This window comes from Pagrus pagrus (genome assembly GCF_965226575.1).
Source record: "Pagrus pagrus genome assembly, chromosome: 19".
NCBI lineage: Eukaryota > Metazoa > Chordata > Actinopteri > Spariformes > Sparidae > Pagrus > Pagrus pagrus.
In genome coordinates, this window is record NC_140203.1 from 1,161,844 (window position 1) to 1,172,655 (window position 10,812).

Genomic DNA, 10,812 nt, shown 5'->3' on the forward strand with positions numbered 1-10,812 from the left:
TGTTTCTTTAGAGTGGAGAGACGAGGACCAGGGCATATCTTTGGTGGAGATCCAGCCTGAGTGTGTTCAGTCTGGATCTGCTCTGAAGGACTGTGCAAGACAGACTTCCACTCGCCACTACTTCCTGGGACTCTTCTGTTCTGGTAAGTCCATCAGAAACATCATCTGTGACATAATTTACTCACCAGACTGTTCTACTTGTTCTAATAATAACCTTATAATAACATTAAGCAGACGATGATGATCACCAATCATGATGTTGTTTCTTCACTTTGTTGTCGTCTATAGTTGTTAGTAATTAGTGACATAATAAAAACATTAAAATGTTGAGGCCACAACTCCACCACCTGCTCACAGATGTATCTACGTTCATCTCTGACAGAAGTTTGATGAAATGATATAAAGTGTCTGTAACTCCTAACTCAACGTACTTTACCTCCAAACTGTATTCAGCTTGTACTTCATTACATTTATTTACTGTAAACTTGTCAACATTGTTTAACACTTCCTGTTCCTCTGAGCAGAAACCCTCAGTCCTGCTGTGTGTTGAGCTCCACTGTTAGCTCTTTGAGCTGGTAGCTCCTGACATGTTTTTGTCGTTTGTCTGATGTCTTCTCTCTCTCTGTTTTATCCTCTGTTATCTGTGCAGACTCTGTCAGGCTGGTAAATGGGACTAGTCTGTGCTCAGGCAGACTGGAGGTGAAGTCTGAGCAGTCTAACCAGACGTGGTCCTCAGTGTGTAAAGATGACTTTGACATGCAGGGTGCAGAGGTTGTCTGTAGAAAGCTCGGCTGTGGGGCTCCTTCAGACCTCCAGGGGGCGCTCTATGGAGAAGCGAAGGCGCCTATGTTGACCAAAGAGTTCCAGTGTGGAGGCCATGAGTCTGATCTCCTGGACTGTAGAAGCTCAGACTCAGCTGGAAACATCTGCGCACCTGGAAAAGCTGTCGGACTCACCTGCTCAGGTAGAAGAGGAGCTGCAGCTTTGATTCGGTTGATTCTGTTCTACTGAAACTCACTTTATTCTTTTACTGATGACTCTCTTGTTTGTGCTCAGAACCTATCAGGTTGGTGGGAGGATCCAGTCGCTGTACTGGAACACTGGAGGTGAAACATCAGGGAGACTGGAGACCAGTGAACCATGACGACGACTGGAACCTGAAGCGATCAGCTGCTGTCTGTAGAGACCTGAAATGTGGTGCTCCTCTTTCTGTGGAGAGGAGAACGGAGCCCTCAGGCAGATTAATGTGGATGATCGTGTTTAAATGTAATTTGTTTGGCTCTGGTCTGAGAGAGTGTGCGAAGTCAGTATACAACTCCTCCGTCCTGGATCTCACCTGCTCAGGTAGAAGAGCTGCAGCTCTGATTTGGTTCATTTCTTTTCTCAATGTGATAATTTTGCTAATCATTTTTGACTCAATTTTAATGTTTCACTTCATCAACATGATCGATTTTTGTAAACACTGGCTTATTCTGGATTTGATGCAGCAACACGTTTCAAACAAGTAGAGACAGGTGACAGGTTTGGGGTTGCATTGTGTGGGGTGAAATGTGCTTGGATGGGTTTGACAGCATTTGGGCTAATTTACCACGAGTTGGGCGGGTTCTTCAATAAATTAAAAATTATAGTATATTATAAATAATTTGAGTAAGGGATAATGCCTGATGAAGTGCCCATTAGGTGGTCTCAGGAACACTGTGTCCTTTGTTAATGTTTCTGTGTCACGCAGCATCCAACTTTTTTGGATTCGGGTTTGTAATGAAACTCACTTTATTCTTTTGCTGATGACTCTCTGGTTTATATTCAGAACCTCTCTGGTTGGCGGGAGGATCCAGTCGCTGTGCAGGAACACTGGAGGTGAATCATGTGCAAGACTGGAGACCAGTGAGTGACTCTGACTCTGGATGGACCCTGGAGGAAGCAGCTGTTGCCTGTAGAGAGCTGGACTGTGGTTCTGCTGTTTCTGTAGGTCGGAGAAATGAGTCCTCAGACATTCCTGTGTGGACGATCAGGTTCGACTGTGTTCAGTCTGGATCTGCTCTGAATGAGTGCGTGGAATCATCTTCTTCTTCCTCCATCCTGGATCTTATCTGCTCAGGTAAGTCCATCAGTGACATCATGTATGACGGTAAAGTCTCCAGTGACTTCCTCCTTCTGTCACAGTGACACTCAGAGGCTTTTACTGGACTGAACGCAAAAGTATTGACAGGACAATGACTTCCTAAAGTGGAGACATTTCGGCTTGTTTCTGGAAGCTTCAAGCCCTCCATAGACTGATGAGCCTCACCTGAGAGGACACACCTGTCTGTCTGTCTGTCTGTCTCTCACCTCATTTACACCTGGAAATAAAGACTTGCCGCTGCCTCAGCCAATCATCTCTGTGTTCACAGACCTGCTGCTCCTGCCAAACATCTCTGTGTCCTCCTCCGTGGACGGGGTCTCCCAGGCCCAGCAGAAGAGTTTCCAGGTGTCCAAGGGCTCCACCTTCAACATCAGCTGCTCCGTCCAGCCACAGTACCTGGGAGGCTCCTTCCAGCTCACCTTCACCTCCTCCAGCACAGCACGCAACTACACCCAACCGGCTTTCAATCACTCCGCCCACTTCCTGTTTTCTACTGCACAGCGCGCCCATCAAGGGAGCTACAGCTGTGTTTATCACGTTCAGGATTTTTCTCACAACATCTTCTTAGAGAGCCGTGCGCTCGCTGTCACTGTCTCAGGTAAGCTGTGCAATCACATAGTGTGTGTTAGACTAATAAGTCAACAAAATAAACTCACAAAATGTCAAGAAAATAAATACAGAAGTGCAGGAAACAGAACGAAACACAGACTAGAATTAAGTAGTGAACCGGCTGCTTTAACATCTCCCAGCTGAAACTACAGGTGGGAGATGCAGATTCAGACTATCATATGGAAGCCCTGAGGGCCAAGTGAGAGGGGGTTTTTTCCCTGGTGATCCATTTTCTAAGTCTGAACTAAATTGTTTTCTCTCCTGTGTTTATGACTTGTGATCTGGTGGAGTTTAGTCAGGATAATCTGGAAAAAGTTCATTGAGATATGGGACTCATGATGTTGTGTGTTGTGATGTGATGTGATGTGATGTGATGTGATGTGATGTGATGTGATGTCTGATGATGTGATGTAATGTCTGTGTGATGTGATGTGATGTCTGATGATGTGATGTAATGTCTGATGTGATGTGATGTGATGTGATGTCTGATGTGATGTGAGGTGATGTCTGATGATGTGATGTGATGTAATGTCTGATGTGATGTGATGTGATGTGATGTCTGATGATGTAATGTGATGTGATGTCTGATGTGATGTCTGATGTGATGTGATGTGTAATGATGTGATGTGATGTCTGATGTGATGTCTGATGTCTGGTGATGTGATGTGATGTCTGATGATGTGATGTGATGTCTGATGATGTGATTTGATGTCTGATGTGATGTGATGTGATGTCTGATGTGATGTGATGTCTGATGTGATGTGATGTCTGATGTGATGTGATGTGATGTCTGATGTGATGTGATGTCTGATGTGATGTGATGTCTGATGTGATGTTTGATGTGATGTCTGATGTGATGTCTGATGTGATGTGATGTCTGATGTCTGATGTGATGTGATGTCTGATGTGATGTCTGATGTGATGTGATGTCTGATGTGATGTCTTATGATGTAATGTGATGTCTGATGATGTAATGTGATGTGATGTCTAATGTGATGTGATGTCTGATGATGTAATGTGATGTGATGTCTGATGTGATGTGATGTCTGATGTAGTGTGATGTGGTGTTTGATGTGATGTCTGATGTGATGTGATGTCTGATGTGATGTTTGATGTGATGTCTGATGTGATGTGATGTCTGATGTCTGATGTGATGTGATGTCTGATGTGATGTCTGATGTGATGTGATGTCTGATGTCTGATGTGATGTCTTATGATGTAATGTGATGTCTGATGATGTAATGTGATGTGATGTCTGATGTGATGTGATGTCTGATGATGTAATGTGATGTGATGTCTGATGTGATGTGATGTGATGTCTGATGTGATGTGATGTGATGTCTGATGTGATGTCTGATGTAGTGTGATGTGGTGTTTGATGTGATGTCTGATGTGATGTCTGATGTGATGTGATGTCTGATGTGATGTCTGATGTGATGTGATGTAATGTGATGTAATGTCTGATGTGATGTGATGTGATGTCTGATGTGATGCAATGTGATGTGATGTGATGTGATGTGATGTGATGTCTGATGCGACGACTGTCCATGTGTTTGATCAGATCCAACAGTTCTCATCATCATATTGGTCCTCCTGTTTCTGGCTCTGCTGTTGGTGACCGCTGCCCTTTATTTCTGCTGGAAGGTACTGACACACTCATTCTGTGTTTATTGAACTGACGAGAAGAGCGATGCAGTGAGTCACATCTGTGTGCTGTCTTGTCTCTATAGGCCAGCAGGGGACAGAAGCTGGGCACACAGGGGAACACTGTGCTGGATTGTTGTGTCCCTGCAGCTGGAAGAACTTGTTGTGCCTCTGATGCTGGAAGAAGTTGTTGTGTCCCTTCAGCTGGAAGAAGTTGTTGTGCCTCTGATGCTGGAAGAAGTTGTTGTGTCCCTTCAGCTGGAAGAAGTTGTTGTGCCTCTGATGCTGGAAGAAGTTGTTGTGCCTCTGATGCTGGAAGATGTTGTTGTGTCCCTTCAGCTGGAAGAAGTTGTTGTGCCTCTGTTGCTGGAAGAACTTGTTGTGCCTCTGATGCTGGAAGAAGTTGTTGTGTCCCTTCAGTTGGAATAAGTTGTTGTGCCTCTGATGCTGGAAAATGTGGTTGTGCCCCTGATGCTGGAAGATGTGGTTGTGCCCCTGATGCTGGAAGAAGTTGTTGTGCCTCTGTTGCTGGAAGAAGTTGTTGTGCCTCTGATGCTGGAAGAAGTTGTTGTGTCCCTTCAGTTGGAATAAGTTGTTGTGCCCCTGATGCTGGAAAATGTGGTTGTGACCCTTCAGCTGGAAGATGTGGTTGTGCCCCTGATGCTGGAAGATGTTGTTGTGCCCCTGATGCTGGAAGATGTTTTTGTGTCCCTGGAGCTGGAAGAGGCTGTTGTGGCTCTGCAGCTGGAAGAGGCTGTTGTGGCTCTGCAGCTGGAGGAGACTGTTGTGGCTCTGGAGCTGGAAGAAAGCCAACTGAAGAGGAAGGAGCTTCGGGAGCAGAGTAGAACCTCCAAGGAGCTCATCTCACATCCAGATGGATTTTTGGCCAGGAGACGACCAGGGTCACTATCCATCACTACTATCACTATCATATACTGCGATCAAATAAAATGAAAGTAAAAGTTTAATAAACTATAAAACTGTGTGAATGCCTCTGCCTCTGACTGTGCGTTGTGTATTTTTTGTATTTTTTTGCAAGATGTTGTCTGAGAGTAATAGAGATATTATGTGTCTGGTATCTGTTGGCAGTTCGAGCAGAAGTTAAATGGATGAGCTTTGTCCAAACTACCAAGTCAAACTGTGATGAGGAGGAAACTATTCAGTCAGAGATGGCAACTTATTACTTTGTAAACATGTTACTGTGTTTTTGTTTTGTTTTGTTATTGTATTTTCATTATTATTATTATCATGATGTTTATTATTATTATAATTATTGTTGATGTTATATTATTGTTATTTTTCTATTATTATTATTGTTGTTGTTATTATTATTATTATGTTATTTATATCAACATGTTTGAAGAAAAGTTGCAGTTATTGAACGCACCTTTGGTCAAACCCCGCGACACGTCAATAAATCCCTGACGTCATCAGCGTGCGACCAGATTCAGGTGACAGAGAGGAAGGAGAAATGGCTGCAAGGTTACTGCTCCGCTCGGCTCTGAGAGCCGCTACAACCTGCCGGGCTGCCCCGGTCCCTGCTCTGACCCGCGGCATGTCGGCTGGAGGTGAGGACGAGACCAGCACCGAGCTATAAAACCTGAAAATCCACTGAAATATGATGTTAAAACGCAGTTTGTCCGCGGCGAGCTAAGCCGGAAGACCGCCACACGCTAGCCGATTAGCATTAGCAACGTTAGCAGTGTTGCTCCGTTAGCTCGAGAGGTCAAACGGGATATTCAGTCGTTTATTTACAAATTCATTGTTAAATGCGAATACACTTTCTTCCGTTGTGTTCATGTTTCTGTTGTGTAGTGTTCTGTGTAGGACAGTGTCCATTTTCTTCCCGAATATCAGTCTCGGCGAACTGATGCGGATCAAAACACCGGACGTTAGCCGACGAGCCGAGGTGTCTCAAAACTGACACTTGGCTAGCACAAGCTAACATATTTGTACAGTCATGCGAATAACTAGCACTGTTGTGATGTTCACGTCAGCTCCTGTTGCATTAAAGAAGGAGAATGAACATGTTAAATCAGTGACTGACAAGTGTAACTAGTTATTAACTGTGGTAGCTTATTGCTAATCACCTAGCTAGCTGTAGCTCACCACAGTCATAAACAACAACACTTCGACAGATGTTCACGTTTTCCAAGTTACATTTGAAATTAATAAACGGTAGTTGTTTAAAACCAGTATGATTGATATAATCAATGGTAACGGCGTCAAATATTTAAGTTTATCACAGAAGAAGACTCAGTCATTGTCAATTATCAAGCAAAAATGCCGCAGAATCTGCAGCTTTACTGTTTTTATATTTATATTTTGAGCTTTGAGCTGTTGGTTCAGTCATCGTCTCCTCCTGATGATATAAAGTCAGGCTCAGTCATCGTCTCCTCCTGATGATATAAAGTCAGGCTCAGTCATCGTCTCCTCCTGATGATATAAAGTCAGGCTCAGTCATCGTCTCCTCCTGATGATATAAAGTCAGGCTCAGTCATCATCTCCTCCTGATGATATAAAGTCAGGCTCAGTCATCGTCTCCTCCTGATGATATAAAGTCAGGCTCAGCCATCATCTCCTCCTGATGATATAAAGTCAGGCTCAGCCATCGTCTCCTCCTGATGATATAAAGTCAGGCTCAGCCATCATCTCCTCCTGATGATATAAAGTCAGGTGAAGTCTCGTAGTCCACAGAACATTTCTGGAGCTTCACAGTAAAACAGAGTTGCAGCATTCTGCTGAACACCTGAAGCAGCTGGAGATGATTCAAGCATCAGATGTCTCCATACAGCTCGTCTGCTGTCTCGAGAAGCCCCGAGATCGCAAACTGATCTGAGGAGACGATATTTACGGTCTGTGATGTTATTTGAAAAGATGAACTCTGATGTAATATTATCCTCAGTGTAATCCTGTATTTGTTTTACTGACCGTGTAGGTGTGTCCAGAACAGACGAGAGAGTAAATAGAAAGTTTATTACGTCATAACAGAGGAAATATATGATCCATTGAACATACAAACATCGCCCGTTGGCCCAGAGGAAGAAACCATGTTGGTTTCTTGACCAATCAATGCTGCAGAATGTGACGGCGTGATCATGTTCACTACGGTGCCCCTGAATGCCCAAACAAGACTTTAGACACTACTAAAGACACTTTACAAGAGTTTTTAAGCATTAAGAGCGTTTCAGAAGTTGATAAGCTTTTCAGAACAATAGCTATTTTTAGCTGCTGCCGTCCGTCTGTGTCTCTGAGCGTTTATCAAACTCAGTGATTTACAGTCTCAGTTCATGTTAAAGGGATGTTGCTCAATATGACCTCATTTGTTGCCTCTGCTGCTGTTATCAGACATGATTTGAACTTCTGTTCTGTTTTCAGGGATTCCCACTGACGAGGAACAAGCCACAGGACTGGAGAAGATCATCATGAATGCCATGAAGGAGGGATCGGTAAGATCACTGATCTGTGGGCAGTTTTGCAGTGAGATCAATCACATATATGTATGAGGTGACAAGTCGTTTGGATTTAGTGCTTTATCACAGGTGAGCAGACCTGAACCACACAGCCAACAAGAGTGTTTGAGTTCAACCGTAAACACTTGAGCTCATCAGATGATACAGATCTCAGCATGAACACTGGATCAATACCGACACATTACTGCTGCTGTGACCCAGATAAGCTGCAGGATTGGATGTCGCAGCCTTTAGAAATCGGTGCATTGATCAGAATCTGGTTCAGCTCCGTCCACCAGCCAAGAGACTTCAGCTTTAACCTCATTAGTGTTTTAGGAGATAAGCTTCTCTGGAGTCTGTTATCTCCGCCCAGCAGCCGGGTTGTCGGACACACTGGGACGCTTATCTCAAGACATTAGGAATATATGTAGGTGTGTGTTTATTACATGTTTCCAGGCTGTTTTTTTATGATCTGAAGTCTTTGAAAAGTCAGAGTAAAGATCTTTGGTGGTCACAGATGCAACTCTGTCCGTATGTCTGTCTGTCCATCTGTCTCACACTTTAACTGTAGAGTTGTATTAATTATCATCTTTGATCCTGGTGAGAGAATTAATTTGTTCCAAATCGGACTGGATAAAAGAAAAGTACCCCTCGATACTGCATCGAGGTATTTCTGTTGTGCCTCCAGATTGTTGACCTAAATAAACAGTTTCTTTACTTGGAGGTAAAATATCAGGACTGTTGAACTCACATGAGGTGAAACTTCTTTCTCGTGTTGTCAACAGCAGAAATAATCTCACTAACCCTGACCTAACCCTCCCTCTGCTTCAGGATCCCTACAGCATGATGAAGCCGAAGGATTACGCCGGGTCCAAGGCCGACCCCCACCTTGTTCCCTCCATCACCAACAAGAGGATTGTGGGATGCGTCTGTAAGTTATGAAGTCTTAAACATTATCACCTGACTGGTTTGGATGTCTGATGTTCTGTGGTTTCCTTCTGAACATTACATTTCTTCATCCGGAGCTTCTGTGTGTCGTTTCCTCTCTGCAGGTGAGGAAGACAACACAGCCGTGGTTTGGTTCTGGCTTCATCAGGGCGAGGCCCAGCGCTGCCCGTCCTGCGGCTCCCACTACCAACTGGTGGCCCATGAGCTGCCCCACTAACTCCTCCACACCTCTGTTATTATAGACTTCTATGACACAATGTTAGCTTCTGTTAGAAATCTTCTGTTAACCTTCAGAACGAGCTGCAGAAACATCAGACGGCAACGTTTTCATTCTCCAATCTCCAGGAAGTTACTTCATCATGGAACTTTTGGTTCCGTCTACTTCCTGGTCTTAAGTGATGAGTCGTCGTCTGATTGGTTCTGGACTCGTTCTGTCACAGTACTTGATCTACCTGCTGACCTCATCGGTCTTTGCTTTACATGTTACCATTTACAGAGGGATCACATGTGGTTCGGGACACAACTTGTTTCTCTTCAACATTTCCATTCAGCTGCAGTTTACATTCTCACGTGTACTGTATGACGTTACACTCGGTCCACTTACTCCTGTTATTGAACCAATAAAGTTCAGAACTCTGCTTCTGGATCTTTTTGACTCTTTGGGCACTTTAGAGGCGGCGCATGTTGTTGTGTGAGGGGTCGACTTGAATATATTGTCAGTGTATTAGATTCACACACTGTTTATAACAACCTGATAAACTAATATTGTAGCTGCAGCACAACAAGTGAAATCTGTAGAACGACAGAAAATAATGTAACATCTTATAAAAACAGTAATTTTCTGTAACTAAAAGATTTTAGCTGTAATCGCACAAGATCTCAATTATTGTTTATTTTTGGAGATTTTTAATGATCAATATTAGTCATACACAAAAACAAAAAGTTACCTTTAAATATGGTCGAAAGTCTGCAACAATATTTTTATGTAAAAAAGGAAAAATCTAAAATAAGAAAAACTGAACATTTCCAATGAACTTTATTTAAAAAGCTCTTTCATAAAGGTCAGTGCAGTTACGCTCATTAGGAGCACATACACTTTAAATACAAAAATAATAAATACTGTAGAAAGTAATACTTTGGCTGCAATTGTAGAATTACAAAATAATGTTTCCTCATAAAAACAGAAATTTACTGTAATTAAAATACAGTTTGAGCTGCACAGTATTTTTATTTTATGTTGAAAAAATATGAATTACTAATATATACAGAACCTTTCATGTGAGTGGAGTGCAGTAACCTCATAAATACAGTACATTTCTGTAATTTAAATAGTTTTTAGCTGTAATTTGGTTTATTTTATGTTTAATAAAGATTGACACATATATTAAAAAAAATTACATTTAAATATGGTGGAAAGTGCAACAGTAAAGCCGACACGTTCCTTCAACATGTCGCCTCACATTTCACCATGTTGTTCTGCAAAAATACGAGATTTAAAAAGTGTATTTCTGTTTCATTTTTAATGTCTCCACCAGCTAATAACTAATATTCAGATGTTTTTTAAATCAGATTCAGGATTAACTCAGAATATTTGCTCGGATGGAAACAGAAAACTTGAGCAGGCGACACACGAGAGACGTTCAGACGACGACGACTGTAAATCAAACACTGACGGTTTTATTCTCGTTTGCAGCAACAAAAAGCAAAAGAAAAGTGATTTGAAATCATTCAGATTAAACAGAAAGGTGAAATCTTAATTTTTCATCTTGACTCGTGCTCGGATCTACTTTTATTAACCTTCAGAGACCTTTCAGCTTTTATTCTAAATTAAAGAGTAAAGAAGATGGATTTATTCTTTTCTCTCACTGAAGTCTGACATTTCACTCTTGGAGGTTTTATAGTTGCAGCTCAGATCTGTTGTCTGTTCTGAAGTGTGGTGAAATCTGTGCCTCCAGATGGCGCCAGCTACAAAAATATTCAACTTGTTTCTGCTCAGTATGTGTTAGTGACACACAGCTGCTGTCTTTGAACAGAGGT

General features: G+C 42.5%; 1 protein-coding gene across 1 annotated transcript; it reads left to right on the forward strand.

Annotated features, from left to right (window-relative positions):
• The first annotated feature begins 5,801 nt into the window (after nucleotides 1-5,801).
• On the forward strand, nucleotides 5,802-9,413 carry LOC311275352 (cytochrome c oxidase subunit 5B, mitochondrial-like). The gene is made up of 4 exons (XM_084383821.1): nucleotides 5,802-5,943; nucleotides 7,754-7,824; nucleotides 8,659-8,758; nucleotides 8,880-9,413. Exons 1-4 carry the CDS (start codon nucleotides 5,847-5,849, stop codon nucleotides 8,990-8,992), a joined length of 381 nt encoding a protein of 126 aa, XP_084239947.1. The 5' UTR covers nucleotides 5,802-5,846; the 3' UTR covers nucleotides 8,993-9,413.
• The last annotated feature ends 1,399 nt before the right edge of the window (nucleotides 9,414-10,812 follow it).